The sequence below is a fragment of the Coptis chinensis genome, chromosome 7, assembly GCF_015680905.1.
Source record: "Coptis chinensis isolate HL-2020 chromosome 7, ASM1568090v1, whole genome shotgun sequence".
Taxonomy (NCBI): Eukaryota; Viridiplantae; Streptophyta; class Magnoliopsida; order Ranunculales; family Ranunculaceae; genus Coptis; species Coptis chinensis.
The window spans coordinates 84,751,468-84,768,283 of NC_141462.1; the positions used below are offsets into that span (position 1 = coordinate 84,751,468).

Below are 16,816 nucleotides of genomic sequence, written 5' to 3' on the forward strand. Positions count from 1 at the left end.
TAGATTAATTTGAAACAAGTGTATAGTTTGATTTTCGATTTTAAATCAATTTTGATAATTAGAATATCGATTTTAGGAAACTACATTAATTGGCAGTGGTGGTAGTGGTCTTAATAGCACGGTGGTGGTGGTAGTGGAGGTGATGATATTGGTCTTAATAGCATGGTGGTGGTGGTAGTAGTAGTAGTAGAAGTGGTGGATGTCTTAATAGCATGGTGGCGGCGGTGGTGATAGTATTAATAGTACGGTGGTAGTGGTAGTGGTGGTGGTGGTGGTGGTGGTGGTGGTGGTGGTAGTGGAGGTGATGATATTGGTCTTAATAGCACGGTGGTAGTAATGGTGGTGGTGGTGGTGGTGGTGGTGATAGTAGTAGTAAAAGCGGTGGATGTCTTAATAATACAGTGGCGGTGGTGGTGGTGGTGGTGATAGTCTTAATAGTACAGTGGTAGTGGTGGTAGAGGTAATGATGGTGGTGGCGATGATGGTGGCAGTAGTGGTGGTGGTGGTTTTAATAGTTTGGTGGTGGTGGTGGTGATAGTCGGTGGTGGCTAGGGCAATAGAGTTATTTGGAGAAGAAGATAATGAAAAGAGAAGAAGAGAGAAATGAGGCTAGGGGTATATGGACAGGGGTGTTTGAGTCATTTTTCAAGTTATAAGACTTAGGGCATCTCCAATGGAGGGTGTAAAGCGTATAATGTGTGAAATTTACACCCCTATTTTGAAAAAACCCTTTCCAATGGAGGGTGTAAACCGTATACAATAGCTATTAGTTGTTAAAATTTGGTGGAAATTCCCCTCCCAGTTATTAGTTAATAAGAAACACCTGACGTAGCTTTAAATGTCGTGGGTGGGTTTTAAAATTCGGACGCCACTTCAAATCGACATGGGTACTTAAAATATTTCATTTGCGACGGCCCATGACCGTCGCTACTCTTGTTTTCAGATTTCTAGAATACGGACGTGAGTTAAAGTGACGTGCGTTCTCCTCTTAAAATTTTCTTTTGTAAACTTGCGACGGTTAACGTCTGTCGTTCTACTCTTTATTTCCACACCACCATTGGAAGAGCCATGAGGTGTATATTTATTGCTTTAGAAATAAGAGTGTAAAATCCTAGTGGCGCCTACATGGAGCCTATGTGGAGGTGTAGATTTACACACTCCATTGGAGATGCTCTTATAGAATTGAAGTAGATCCAATTTTGGTACTTATAGAATTAGAACCTCTTATAAGACATTTCTAGTAGAATGCCTCTTATAAGAGGCAAAAAACAAACAAAAAAAATGTCAAAAATCACTGGGCCACATCTTATAAGAGGTTATAAGGCCTCAAGGTCTTATAAGAGGCAAAAACAAATGGCCCTGAGGAAGAGATTCATAGAGAAACTAAAACCTTCAGGAATAAAAGAAGCAGTAACCAAAAGAGTTTCAGCTTGGCAAGGTATTATCCTCTTCTTCTTCCTTTTGTGCTATATTGCTAGATCTGTTTTTCTAATTCGCACATGTCATATTTTGTCAGTTCTCTTAGGTGTTTCGTATTTGTTAAGTAATTACTTATTATCCTCGTCATTAGTTTGATGAGATATGGTTTCAGTGGCGGAAACAGAAGTGATTAGTGACAATATTTCGACAAATTAGTAAAAAGAACAATAGTAAGAGCTTATACAGTATAATCAATACTTTATTAAAAAGAATTATCCAACAAACGAAAATAACGAGTATTGATTGTTAATAATTCATATAAACGCAAAATAAATAAATAAAAATTATTTCTGGACTCTATTAACCTAACAATTCCGGTATGATTCGACTTGATCTATGATGTCAATGTAATCAGGTGATTAGGTGAGAACCAAAATTTAGCGTGGGCTTGGGCTGGGACTGCGTGGTTAACAATTTGGTAAGTGTGCTTAGGCCTCGTGTTTAACTGGAATTGCACCTCCCTTCATATGTTTGATGTTTCCTGCTATCAAAACATAGAAGAGAGTTTTGGCGTTACTGAAATTTGACATGTGCCCCAGGAGTTTTGGGCATATTCGGATAGGGGTTCTGTTCACAATTCTCAGTCTCAACATTTGACCACACGTGCTCAACTCTAAAACTCTAAAAGTTACCTGTTTTTGGGAGAATGAGAACAAGTGGGGTCTAACTAATAGTTGTTTTTGTGGTCTGTTGGCTAATTGTAGTAGTACTATTTTTTTTTTGGTCCAAGTTCAGCAGGGGGCAGCGCCCTACCTAGCCTGCACATAGCTCCGCTACTGTATGGTTTTATTGTTTCTTTTTTTTTATAAATGCATTTTTTTTAATCTCATTATGATTTTACTTTATGATTGTTTTGTTATAATGATTTATCCTCTTATAATGAAGTCTCCAAGGTAATTCTCATTCTTAATTGTTATGTTAATATTATTTCTCCTCAAATATGTTAGTTTCCACTTGATAAATATTTATTCGTGTCTTGTTAATGTTAAATACAACATAAAAGTAATGTAATGGGGTTACATGCTTTCTTGTTGTATACTATTGGAAATATTTTGTTAGCAAACTCCCACGGTAAGGTACGTTTGGAATATTTGATTAGTCTTACTCAGATAGATGAGATGGGTTGTTAAGACGGGGGAGGAGCTGCATATACTCATCTGATCGGGTCTTTGGACGTAGTATGATGTTTTGGCATTGGTAAAGGTAGTAAAGTTGTGGTGGGAATGTGGCAAGTGATTGAGGTAGTTAAAATTAATAACAAATTTAGTTTAGACTTGATTAATTAGTTATGTGCTAATATTTTTGTTTTTGTTCAGTATTATTCCTACTTCCGAAATGGCATGCACACCCAGCTAATTGAATAGTCTGACCAATTTCTTGCTACAAATAATTGGGGTCTAATCAACTGTCTTAAGCTTTTGGGTGAAGTATTGAAGGTCATCATCTTATAAATCTAGCGCAATAACAGGTTGAGTCTCGTACTAATATGTATCTTATTATGATTTTATTTTATAGGATTGTTTTGCCATAATGGTCTATCCTCTCATATTGAAGTCTCCAAGGTAATTCTCATCCTTATTGTTATGTTGTTGTTATTTCTCCTTAAATATGTTAGTATCCACTCCTTAAATATTTATTTGTATCTTGTTTGACACTAGAAATTGTGTGGGCCTTTGGCATAACTCTAGTACTCGTGTCTTGGGGGAGAAATAGAAACTTCCACAAATCCATTTTTACCAAGATATTAGTGGAACCCCATCTAGCCATAAACATATTTCAATTGAGTTATAAAAAAAAAGTTAAGAAATCTCCAAAGGTTTTTTGTGTTGTTAATGGAGATGGTTCTTTTTGTTGTTTCACATAGTAAAAATTCATGAATTTTTTGCAGGAAGAAAGTTAAAAATAAATTTGCCCTTCTACAAAATGGTCAACCAAAGCCGTTTCGTTACATCTACAGTGGCTGTTGGTGACTGCAACTCTGCATATGAGTCCCTCCATCACTTTCTTGACTGCAAGAGTGCCGATCAGTCAACAAACAGAAGTTTCTCTAAGGGAGCTAGATAAATCAGGGGTTGACTGAGGCCCAAATGTAAGTTAGTTTGTTCTCAGTAATATTTGTAAAACACATGTTACACATTGTTAAACCAGTCTTAGTAATGTTCATTTTTGCTAATTTTGTCAGGGGAGGTTATTTAAAAGCTTACAACATGACTATCCGCAGAAGATTACGCTATTCTCATATATGTCTGCAAAGAGGAGCCCGAGGAGGGGTTTTTTTGCTACACTGATCTGTTGGTGGTATCGAGATTGAAGGGGGGGTTGCATCATGAGAAGATAGAAGCAGAAGGCAATGCTGCTACGGGTGTTGTATTGAAAGTTCAGTCATATAAAATGGGACCATTCAAGGCATTGGTTCAGATGCTTGATGGATGTGTTATTATGAACTTTTGTTTATTAACTCCAAAGCCGTAAGTTGAGCTTGTGTAATTCCATAAAACTTTCTTTTATTTAGTTTGATGATTGGAACTTTGTTGATATTTAGTGTGATGACTACATATTGTAGCATATCCTTCATTCCTTCCAACCGAAGATTGATATAGGTACCTCCCATTTATGCACTCATGGTAGTCAACCGTCATATAAAACAAAAAGATCACTATCGAGTGTAGATCCCAATTTTGCAGCCATGTTTAATTTTGGTATCTTCATTTTTGTGTTTATAAGCAAGAGAACAAACTTTTACTCTTGCGAATCTTAAGTTTGTATTATGTCTTATGTTTTCAATTCAACATAATTTAGTTATATTTCTTCCGACTTTTAACGGGCTGGATGCAATCAATCTGCATAAACTCTAGTCAAGATAAAGAACATAGCACTCACAAAAAAAATCGTTTTTATCTAGATAGGTGTCTCATATTCATTTCACCAACATGATTCGCTAAGGTTAACATATAAAAAGAAGTAATTCATAATTGTTGTTATTGATTTAATGAGACCTGGCTTTATTTTATTTTTTTCTTTTTGATAAGCTAATTTTTACCTTCTTTTTATCTTAATATGATTTCGTTTTGCAGGATTGCTTTGCTACAATGATTTATCCTCTTAATGGGGGGTGTAAACAGTATAAAGTGTAAAATTTATACTTCAAATGCTAAAAAACTCTTTCCAATGGGAGTTGTATATCGTAGGTAATAAGTTATTAGTCAATAGATGGGGTGGGGAATTTCCCATCCCGCTATTAGTTAATAAAAAAGCTCGGACGTCACTTATAGTAATGTCTGTTTAACTCGGATGTCACTTCAACTCACGTTGGGAGCTTTATTTTTCTGTTTGCGACAGTCTAAATCCGTCGCTCAGTGATTTACACTATTACAAAACACGGACGTTACTTTGAATAACGTATGAAAGTAGATCACTATTTGTTTTAAGCTTTTGCAACAGACCAAACCCGTCATTTTTCATTATTTTGAATGGGCTGTGACAGTTTAAGTCTGTTGTTATCTATTTTTACACATTTGTCTCCACCTACCATTGGAATCGCCACAAATAGTAAATATACACTTTATGTATTTGGGATTTAGATAGAGTGTATAATCCTAATGGCGCCTATGTGGAGGTGAATTTTTACACTCTCCATTGGAGATACCCTTTAGAGTCTCCAGTGTAAGTGTCTTCCTAATTGGTTTTTTTAAGAGATGTAACTTTTCCACTCATAAATTTGCGCCTTGTTCAATTTAATTTCCAACAAAAGAAGCATCACAAAATATTTTGGGACCTATTTTTTTCAAGCAGAAAATTTGGATAATCGTTTATTTTCTCATGTGGACTAATTAGAATTAGGGTTTATTCGTGAAAACCCCCCATTTTATGGCATGTTTTTGTGTTTATCCCCCAAATTTTGAATCATCACAAAAGTCCCCCCACTCCGTCCTGGCCCCGTTCAGAAATCATCCATATTTGCTCTATTGCCTAAAATACCACTAAAAAGAGCCGTTGGGTTAAGTTGACTCTAACAAGTTCAACTATACGTGAAATACCAATTTTACCCTTCGTGATGTAACCACTATAAATTGGGTTCATTAGTCTCCAATTTTCCTGTTTTCACCTCCAATCTCGTTTCTTTTATGTTTTCGGAGAAGATGGGTGGTGGTGGTTCTGGAAGTGCCTCATCAAGTCAGGTTAGTAATTTTTGAACTTGTTTTGCATCTGTTATAAGTTATAACAGACTTCCTCATCTCCTTTTGTGGATGAAGTCTACCTCTACCAAATTAGGAGTCAAAACAAATGAAAGTAAAATAATGGGGGGTTTATACAAATTAAGTTTTTGTTTGTTTTTCTGTGTTAATATCAAGGAGGAATAGCAACAGGTGACAATAATGAAGGTTTTGGAGGTTGTTTTAACTGTGGAGAATCGGATCATTGGAAGTACCAGTGCAAATGGCTAGATTATCCATGTGTCTACCCTAGTTGCAAGCTAACCATGGTAGTTAGGAAGAGTGGCCAGGAATACAACATGGGAAAAAGGTTTCTTAGGTGTAAGGGATCACCAATATGTAATGGCTTTAAGTGGTTTGATGAACTGGAGAAGCAAAAAGAAGAAAATGGTAAACTGAAAAAGCCAACAGAAGAAGAGGGTAAATTGAAGAAGCCAACTGAAGAAGAAGGTAAACTGAAGCCATGTATTGATGGTCTTGTTAAGATGCAAATAGAGGGCAATGTAACTGATGTAGCAGAACTTGTCAAGAAGCTATCAGTTCCAAAATAATGTATCTGAATGTTCCCTAAATTAATGGATGACATTTCATATTTAGAGACATGTCTGCAACATTTTTAACCAAATTCAAAATCTAAGAAACACACATTCATTACTGACAACATACACAAGTACATAAGTCCTAAAAACAATTATAGTACTGCAGACATAGCTACACCATAAGGGCTATTTTCTAACGAAGCAAAATATTCATTTGTAACACATATATCCGTTAGTACCTTTATAACGGACATAAATGTTAGGTTCTCTGGTATCTGTTAGTATAATTCCATTTTTTTTTCCAATTATTATTACAAAATAGTTTGAATGTTTGGTGACAATTATGTCAGTTAGGAAACAACTAAAAAAACATCCAGAAGGGTATACATGGAACTAACGGAAAATAATACAATTAAATAAAAGGGTTATTTTTACATAGACCCCAATTAGAGTGTTCATTTGATATAGACCCCCAATTTTCTTGGACTTTTGTTTTGGACCCCCAATCTTATTGGTTGACTGGGTCAACAGTCAGTCAATGTAGGTTGTCCAATCAGTTTATTGTTAGGTTTTTTTATGAAGACCTAAATGCCCTTGGACACGTGTCAAAATGCGGCTAAACATACAGATGAGATTAAAATGGATTATCGAAGTGATCTAACTAGCAAAGTGATTGGGGAAGTGATATCGAAGGAAAAAAATAGAAACCTAGATCTAATGGATTGGCTTTTGGTTTCAGCAAACTCTTTATCTCTGCTGGAGCTCTTGGATGAGGAAAGCTTAAGTAAAAATACAACACTTCCATCTCCAGAGTGGTCATCTGATCTCATGTAAAAAAATACGAGGTATGGAAATGTCCTGTATTGGTATATAGTTATTTTCATCTTGTTTCTCGGCCATTAATAACTACATTTTGCTAATATTGAAAAAAGAATTAAAAATAAAATAAAATAAATAACTACATTTTGCAGGTAGAGTTTAATAAGGTTGCTCATTCTTTGACTGATGCATTAATTACTAATAATCCTGGTCTTTCGAGAAAGACATGTTTGAATAAATTACTTAAGGTGGATCTAATAACTTAATCTCTTAGCGTACAAATGTACTCATTTGTAAAGGTATTAGTGCTTTTACTAATGGTTTGGCCCATCAATTTTCTTTTAGGATAATGTTGCCCTAATAGCAGTTCTAGAAGCAAAATTTAACAATCATGGGACTGATGGAAAAAGGCAACTACTTTGCGTGGTAGGCCGAAGATGCCTTACACACTTTCGCTTCTACAATATTCTAAGTTCACCCTTAATAATTCCTTTAAACCCTGATTTAATCATTTTAAAAAATAATTAAATTCTCAAGTAGTAACACTATTTCTCAGTCTCATAAGGAGCACTTTATTAATAAAAGACTTGTGTATGATTTCATCTATGGAGCATCTTTTAACCATGTTTATTCTTTTCTTCGGGCATTATGTTACAGGAAAATACACATGTATATGTAAACCAGGATCTCAAGGATGTGAAGCTCTGGCAGGTTCAAATGGGAATTTTTACTTTGAAATTCATTTTAGTTCTTTTTATTCACTACAAGTGCTTCATTTTATGTTTTTTTTCATTGTATTAGGTTTATACTCTTTTGAAAGGTCTAGAGAAAATTGTTGTTAGTGCAGACATTCCAATGTTAGTCGGCGGGGATTTTAATTCTGTTCCTGGAAGGTTTGCCCATGGTTCTAATATGATTGCTAGAATTTATTTTTCAGTAGTACCCAAAACGTCTTTCACTATTGGAAATATCTTGAACTTGTTTGCAGTGCTCCTCATGCACTTCTTGTGATGGGTAAGGTTGAACAAATGCATCCAGATCTAACAATAGACCCCCTCGGAATAGTGCATCCTCCCGCCAAGCTGTCTCATCAGGTTCCCTTGGTAAACTTAAATATATAGAATCAACTTCTGCTGAATTGTTTTGACTATCTACTTATTATCTTATCGATCTTGTTATAGGTCAGTGCTTACTCATCTTTTGCAAGGAGTCATGCCCCTGGTTTAGAACAATCGAGGATGAGAACAGACCTCACAACAAACGAACCTTTATTTACGTACTGCACTAGAGATTTTATTTGCACTGTTGATTACATATTCTACATAGGTAAACTGTGTGTCACCCTTTTTCCACTCTTATTCATATTCGTTATCCACCCATTTATTATGATTATTGTTGGAAGCTGATTACAACATTTAGTAGTCAATTTTCATATGGGCAAGTAATCTAATGGATTGGCTTTTGGTTTCAGCAAACTCTTTATCTCTTGAATCTTTGCTGGAGCTCTTGGATGAGGAAAGCTTAAGGAAAGATACAACACTTCCATCTCCAGAGTGGTCATCCGATCATATAAGCGTTATTAGCTGAAGTTCATTGCAACTCCAAGGCACGATGTTGAAACTATAGGGTAAGCAATTCTATTTGTTTCAGTGAACCTTACTAAATTTGCTATCCGCCGCTGGACTGGCTGGGCCGAGTAATTATTTCAAGATAGATATTTCTTTTGGGGTTTGAATCATTCTCCGTGTTGAATTTCTGTCCAGATGTGCTTTTGGTAGATGTCTTAACTCTCAAGCATGCAAAGTTGAATATTGTTTGTTTCTGTAGGTTTGCATTGGTTCTCGTACTAAAAAAACATATGGACAAAAGTTCTTGAAGTGTAGACGGTGCGATGGTTTTCAGTGGCTTAAAGATGCGAAGATGGAAGTGAATGGAGATAGTGTAAGGGGGAAAACTGTAGTGAAATACACTGTTGAGGTCAATGTTGATGATATTTCTAATGGGTTTGAAACAAAACTTGTAATAAACATACCCAAGTGATCATTGTACTTGTGGAGGTGATGAATGAATGATAAATTTAGTTGTACTTAACATAAGATTTTTGCTGATCATAACATTTTCTAAATTCTCTGGAGGAGCAGAGGAATAGATAATAGTTACCAAAACAAATGCTCCAGGTTTTATCGGCGACTCGATTATGCTTGTTTGATAGGTGGTATATTTTCTTGTATGATAAACTGAAGAATGTAACGACTTCTTGTTTATAATTATTACTCAATGACCAACTTGTGTCCTTGTTTTGAGCATTCATAAAAGCTGCAGCCTCTGCAGCATATATTTAGCATTTGCCAAAGTTCGGAAAGGTATCAATAAAATGATGAAACAACTAGATTCTCAAATATTTCACATAATGGATATTTCTCCAATGAGTTTATATAACCGTAAAAGAACTAACAGGAAAATTACGTAAGACAAAGACAAGAAATCTGCAAATTACTGTGCAATATCACTATGTATGAATTATCCAACAATGTGTTTGCTTCAGATAGAGCTAGCTTACTGTGTCATTCTAGATGTGTTACTCTTGTGTCTGAATACACAATTCTCTGAAGAAGACACTCCTGTAAATGACACCCTTCCTAGTCCTCCAATACTACAATTTTAAAAAGAAAAAACCTCTTTTCTCATACATTGACCGCCTCCAAGGAGTTGCTAAGGGTAGCAGCATCAACCCATATATAACTTTTTTTGCTACTCAATTAGTTTTACAGTCCAACCTATAATAGAGGTAACAATCCAATCTAGCTGAAATTAACCATAGTCCATATGTAAGACATATGCATGTACAAGAAATGATATCATTCATGCAGGGGAAGAAGAACACACAAGTATACTCTCCTCCACCAGATAAAGTGACCCTCATCTTTTAACTGGGATTCTCAAATAACTAGGTTTTTGAAACTCAATGGAGAACCAACAAAATCATGAAGATTTAAAATATTAGACCCCATAAACCCCGACAATAATACATAGTACTTGAGTTCATCTCAAAAGTGCCTTTGCATTTTGATAGAAAAGAACATGTGTCCAAAAATCAAAATATTAGACGTAATAAACCCCCAAACCCATATACATAGTACTTGAGTTCATCTCCAAGGTGCCTTTGCATTCGAAGTTGGCCTCGCAACAAACAAGGGCCTCAATGCTGGATTCCTAGACTGTTGCATTCCAGCTGGTGTAATGAAGTGTTGTTGAGGAGTATGAACTGGAGCTCTAAAGTATTGAGGTGGTGTAGGGGCTCTAAACTGCTGCTGACATGGAGGTGCAAACTGTTGCTGAAGTGATGAGGGTCTGAAATGCTGATGTGCTGGTGCTTTGAAGTGGTGATGCGCTGGTGCTGTGGGTTGTTGTTACATTGGTGCTATGGGCTGATGCTGTGTTGTTGCTCCACGTTGTTGCTGTTGTGATGCCGTGATGCTGCTGCTTTGGCTTGCTGCTGTGCTGCTATGGGTTGTTGCTGCGCTCAGTGTAGTCAAGGCGCGTGCCTAGGCGCGCTTAAATCGCAAGGCGCACTTTTAATGCCTCGCCTTAACCAAGGCGCGAGAGGTAACATAAGGTGTGCGTTTTTTGTGCTTTTTAGCGCTTTTTGTTGAGGCGCGAGGCGCACAAGGCGCGCGCCTTATCAACTTTTACAGTTTTTTAATTTTTTTTTTATAATTTTTGCTATACGTGACACATTTACACTCGATCCAATTGTTGTATGATATAAGAAATTGTACAAATTTAGTAAGTTTCATTGTGGAGTACACTTTAAACTTAATTTTGACTAGTTTTTGTTAAGTTGTATGGATTGAGAAAAGACACAAAGATGGATTAAATTTTAAATGAAGTTTTACTGGATTCTAAAATTGAATCACATGTTCTATTTTATGAAGAACTCATTTGGCTCAATTCGATCGGTTCATTATTTTAGTTTATTGAAGTTGAGCTAGATTGTATTGAGAGATACAAGTTTTATTTTGCTTTTTACTTATTGCTTAAGATTTTTCTTTTAAATGACTACAATGGTTTTATGTTTACAATCACATAAAATTAATTTTAAAGTTTGGCTAAGCAAATCAATGATAATTTATGTCATATTTAATATTTATTTTATTTTTTATTTGATATATCTATTTTTTTTATTACTACGCGCCTCACTTCAATCAGGCGCGCGCCACGCCTCGCGCCTAAGGCCCAAGAGGGTGTTGCTCCTTAGGTGCGCTTTAACGCCTTTACTACACCGGCTCGCTTCGTTGTTGTTGCTTTTTTTGGGTTCTTCTTTGCTTTTGGGTTGTTCTTCTTTGTCTTTGCTATGGGTTGTTCTTTACTACTTCTTTGTTGTTGTTGTTTGGGCTGTTGCTGTGATGTTATGGGTTGTCGCTGCGCTACTGCTGTTATTATTGCTTTGGGTTCTGCTGCTGCTGTGCTGCTATGGACTGTTGTTGCTGATGTGGTGATGCTATAGGTGTTGGTTCATTGCTACTAGTGGAGGTGCCCTTTTTACCTGTAACCATCGCAAAAATACAATAAATGAGTAACAATGATCTATAACAATACGAATCATTTTTAGGGTAATAATCAAATGTACCTTTCTTTGTATATTTATTTTTAGGAGCAGGAACACCTTTACATGTCCTGGAATTGTGGTTAGTTCCATTGCAACGTTTACAACGTCTTACTTTTCCAGTAGGTGCAGGTTCGTCTGGGGCCTTCTTCCTATTTTTCTTAGGTCTGCCAATGCCTCTAACAAAAGGTGGCAGTAGAACTATAATAGGCTCCCCTTGGGGATCACCTTTTGGGAATTTAGGCTGATAACATAAAAAGTAACTCAAAATATAAATATGACCAACATTTTAAATACATGTGAAATATATAGATATAAGAAATACTTTTGTGATATGAGGACTTAGCATAGATATGAGAGATATGAGGACTTAGCATTGATGCTTTACTATTTATCAATACCGTGGAAAACAATTCATCAATTGACAAATACAAAAAGCTATGAAGTCTTCTATCTAAACATCAAATGAAACAAACATAAAGATGAAAAATATCAAGGATGAGGTTAGGATGACAAAATATACACAAAACACAATTGATTCAAATTTGAACAAGATAAATAAAGTTACTTGCCCAAATTTATAAAGTGATCATTATAAGGATAAATAAATAATAAACCAAGTCCCTGCCTTCAAATGCGCCAACATTCCCCGTTTGCGCTTTCATAGACTCCATAGGATGCTTGTAATATCCAACGAGCCTCAAGATAACACTACATTGTAAGTCTGAAACTATACATGCTAAGTCCTCATATCACAAAAGTAACACATAAATTTTATAGGACTTAGCAACTATAAAATCAAATAGATAGATATAAGAAATACTTACATTTTTGTCCCAGTCATTGAGATTAGCCATTGGTCTGATAGAACCAGCATAAGTTTCCTTGTATGCTCTGATACTTATATATGGATAAGTGTAGTCCACCCAATCACACCTCATGGGATGTAAGACATCTACACAAGGGAGTCCTGCCAATTGCCATTTAATACAGCTGCATTCTTTGGTCACCAAGTTTACCTCCCACCTACTTCCAAACTGAGTCCTCACCATATACACATGATCAGTTGATGATCCTCGAACAACATAATTGTTAATCAACTTGACATATTTGGCAATAAGCTTCTTCACCCTTGGAAGAACCTCATTCTCTCCTAATTCATTTGCAACCTGTTACCTGTCATAAATGTTTTTCATAAATGCAATATGCAACCCATCAATGAAAGTCACAATCAGTTTGTCCCTCAACTCCAAAATCCATTTGTTGAATGATTTCGAGAAGTTGTTTGTTATGTGATCACTCTTAGATGTATGGTCAAACTATGACCTAGCCCATGCTTGCACAGGCTCCGTGTTGTCTAACCAAGCTTTTGCATCTTTGTCCTCAGCCTCAAGCTTTTCCATGGCTCTATTGAAATCTGTCAATTTATAAGCCCTCGCAGTGTCCCAAGCTAAATTTTCCAGATGACTACCCTTGTGTTCCTTCTTAAAGTTTTGATACATGTGTCTAAAACACATCCTATGCGAGGCCTCTGGTAGAACATCTCCAACTGCTCCCACAAGTCCTTTCTGTTTGTCGAAAATGATCGTGAGTGGTAAAAGGTGCATATTCAGATATGGGGCTAAATGCTCGAGAAATGAAGTCCAACTTTCAGTACTCTCACTCCTGCAAATGTACACAACTATAGGGAATAACCCATTATCACCATCCAACCTAATGATGCTGAGACATTGACCACCAAATTTTCCTTTCAAAAAGCAGCCATCTAACCTAATAATGGGTCTGCAAGCATTAACAAATCCATCCAATGAGGCTTTAAAAGCAACACACAAACCCAAGAAACGACCATCGTCACTTCTACAATATTTCGCAATGGACCCAGGGTTACCGATCAAGACTTGGTTACAAAGCTCAGGTACCAAATTATAGCTAACTTCATAACTCCCAAACAAGCTCTGGAGTGCCTTAGCTCTTGCATGCCATGCACTCCAATAACTAACCTTCACACCAAAACTCCACCACAAATCTTCTTGAATGTCAAATGGCTTGAATAACTTTTGATGATTCTTGATTCCATCTTCTACAACTTCCATTATCCAATTGCAATCAGCCATTGGATTTTTGTTGTTTTCATCGGCAGTACATACATGGTCACTACACATTTTCTTGCATTCAATTGTGTGTTTATCATAAGCTAACCTTCTAAAATTAGCAAACCAAGGACAACCATCATGTAAAGTCCTGAACTATTATTAAGGGTATTTTGTAAATTTCATATCAAATCTAGGGTTGTTTATATAAATTGGTCATCGGATTTATATTTCAAACGTACGTAACTTACTGAAACTTAACTCCAACTCATAAGTCACATTAAGTAAGCGACCCATATGCGAAAATTTGACAAAATGCCGGTTAGCGATTTTCTGCGTTCGAAGCTGGCACGAGTTAACAGCTTACACGCATGAGTGGGTTATTGTTATAGCCTGCGGTGAGATAGAATATAGGAGATTAAATTTAGCGGGATGGGCCGGAAAAATAATTACGACGCGACGTCAAATTCGTTAGTGGTTAGGAGTCTAAGTATGACGTTAAGCCTAATTAGGACATATTGGGCTTGGGCCTTAACCAAACAAATGGCCCAAATCCAACAAATCGCACGACCAAATTATCGCACCCAATTTCTCCTTCTTCCCCCAATTTCGCTATTACTGAAAACCTAGGAGAGAGAAAACTCCTCTCTCCCAAATTCAACCGATTCAAACCAAAAATTCAAACACCCAATCCTTAGTAGCACTCAAATCAAGTGTGAAGCTTCGAAAATTCTTGGAGTTAAGGTCGTGTTTCCGCCGAAGTTTAGAAATTTCGCTTCTGATAAAATAGATTGAACTCGATTTCAATGTAGTTGGTTGTATTGATGAAGTATAATTGAAATGGGGTGGGTTTAATGTCGGCAGTAGCTTGTTTGGAGAAGGAGAGCTTGCGAAATTGGTGGAGGAGAAGCTAGAGTGAGAAAAAATTGGTGGAATCGAAAGCTAAGGAGCGATTTTTGCCGACTTGGTAAGAATTTTTGGTTATTCACTTCAATTTCGAGAGATTCATGTCGATTTATAACTGTTTAAGATTTGATTGAGTAATGATCGAGGGATAAGGAACACCCACCGATTTTATTAATAGAATTAATGTGAATTGAGAGGTGTAGAATTCATCGTAGTTGGAATTTGGAATGGATAGGAGTGGTGTGGCCATAAGGTCCTACAGTGGCTGTAAACGGACTACCGAGCCTGTCAGAGTATTAGTACCAGAAATGGCCTGTAGCTCTGTTAACGGTAGTTAGATGAAAATTTACCCGAAACCAAATTCTTAACATTGAGATTCTTCTCGACTTTCGTAGATAAGAATTTCCTTGTTAGTTTGATAAACTTTAACGACCGACGTATACATCTGATGTTATAGGAGTGATCTCGAGTGGATTTGGTTAAGTGGGCTTGATTCGGTTAAGTGGGCTTGAGGAGAGCGGAGCTTGCTAAGGTAGGAACCTACATACCAATATATAGCATGCTTATTTTCATACATGATTTGATTTATTTAAATTGTTAAGAGATAGTTTGCGTATCAACCATGCATGTATATATGGTATTCATGTTTTGCATTTGTATTTTTCCACGATATAAACTAAATATACGGATAGCTTTTGTGTGAAAAATGGTTTTTTGTGAAATCGGGGTAGCGGGGATTTATTTTCTTTGTTAAAAGAGCAAAACTGGTTTTGGGAAGGGTTCGCGTCTCTTGTCTCAGTAAGGAGACAGAGAGATGGATTTTGTAATGCGGGTAAGGATTACCCGGTTGTTTGTAACTAGGTGGGAGGTTCTGGATTGTTCCCAGGATGGTTGTTGTTATTTACGATGATTTGCCGTTTGAGAATCATCGGTTGTTATTTACTATGACTGGCCCGTTTGGGAGTTATAGGTTGTTCTTACTCGATTGTGGGAAATCCAGGAACTCACACCTACAGAATCCACAGTTATAAAAAGAAAAACTAAATATGTAACTAGAGTATTTGGAAACAATCGGTAATACGAGTATATATATAGATATTACTATGCTTATCACGAGGAGATTTAGAAAAGGAATTGTGAATTCCTATAAAGAAGGAACTGTTGCCCAATTTCGATTTAGGAGCTTTCACTCTAGGATTCAACCGTGGTGTACACCTTCGAGGTGGTGGGCCACCTTTAAAGGGGATGCATCCCCGGATGTAGTTCGGGAATTCCTTTTCTACTTTTCTAGATAATCATGCTTATAATGTGTCACGCCAGATGGTGATTAGCTTGTGTGGGGTTACATGTTACCTCGATGAGGTTTAGACGCGAGTGAGAGTTTAGTCCACTCTCGGATGTGTCGATCCCGATCTGGCGGTCTGCGATCGTCGAACGGTTGACCACCATAAGTTAGGTGACGACAGCCCGTATGGGGGTCGTGGTCCGTGGCCCACCCGAGCCCTAAAAGCTTTGGGGATTTTGTGTGTACGAACACAACAACGGCATTTCAGCTCCTGCCGGTAAAAATCGAAAAATAACTGCATGGTTCACACCGGAAAGTCTTGAACCGAGATTTGCATGTGATTGGCTGAGTACCGGTCACCGCCCCCTCACCATTCTAATAGGATCACGTGCCACAATAGTTGTATGCATGATTGTGAAAACTATAGTTTGAATATTAACGAAGCATGTCGAAATGATTTACGCTAGTTAGTGATGTATGTATATAGTCACGATATTTGAATACTTTTATGGAAACCCCGCGCATGTTTTAAATGATTTCTATAAGTAGATTATTTATTGGTTATGTCGCGCGTTTTATCTTGGCATAGTTGTTTGCTCATCCTACTTAACATTTCGACGAGCGATTCTGAGGGAGGCTTTTCCTAACCCTAGCGATGATGGTTATGGGGATTTGGGAGGATTCCCTTATGCTTGACGAGGACAGAGTCTAGTTCATATTTTGGGTTGTATAGAGATAGTCTAGTCCATTCTTTTGTTGTATATATTGAGAGCTAGCTCATTTTGGATGTAATACCCGATGTATTGGAGTGTAGTTATTCTTAAACATTTTGGATATGTATATGGGCATCACAGTTGTGTATAGGGTCGATTAAACAA

General features: G+C 36.8%; 1 protein-coding gene and 1 long non-coding RNA gene across 4 annotated transcripts; one reads left to right on the forward strand and one right to left on the reverse strand.

Moving 5' to 3' along the window:
• Nucleotides 1–1,324: 1,324 nt before the first annotated feature.
• LOC147489518 (uncharacterized) lies at nucleotides 1,325–4,014 on the forward strand. Of its 3 annotated transcripts, none has more exons than XR_015201391.1 (7): nucleotides 1,325–1,438; nucleotides 1,835–1,897; nucleotides 2,579–2,720; nucleotides 2,796–2,915; nucleotides 2,995–3,041; nucleotides 3,368–3,568; nucleotides 3,662–4,014. It is a non-coding gene; the product is annotated as an uncharacterized LOC147489518 (long non-coding RNA). The 3 variants fall into 3 exon arrangements; XR_015201392.1 differs by having other exon boundaries at nucleotides 2,589–2,720; XR_015201390.1 differs by lacking the exons at nucleotides 1,325–1,438; nucleotides 1,835–1,897 and having other exon boundaries at nucleotides 2,291–2,720.
• A 7,476-nt stretch (nucleotides 4,015–11,490) lies between these two features.
• On the reverse strand, nucleotides 11,491–13,819 carry LOC147489519 (uncharacterized). Its single transcript, XM_086574668.1, has 4 exons — nucleotides 13,001–13,819; nucleotides 12,485–12,826; nucleotides 11,682–11,901; nucleotides 11,491–11,597 (listed from the first exon to the last, which is right to left on the reverse strand). Exons 1-4 carry the CDS (start codon nucleotides 13,817–13,819, stop codon nucleotides 11,491–11,493), a joined length of 1,488 nt encoding a protein of 495 aa, XP_086430794.1.
• Between the last annotated feature and the right edge of the window lie 2,997 nt (nucleotides 13,820–16,816).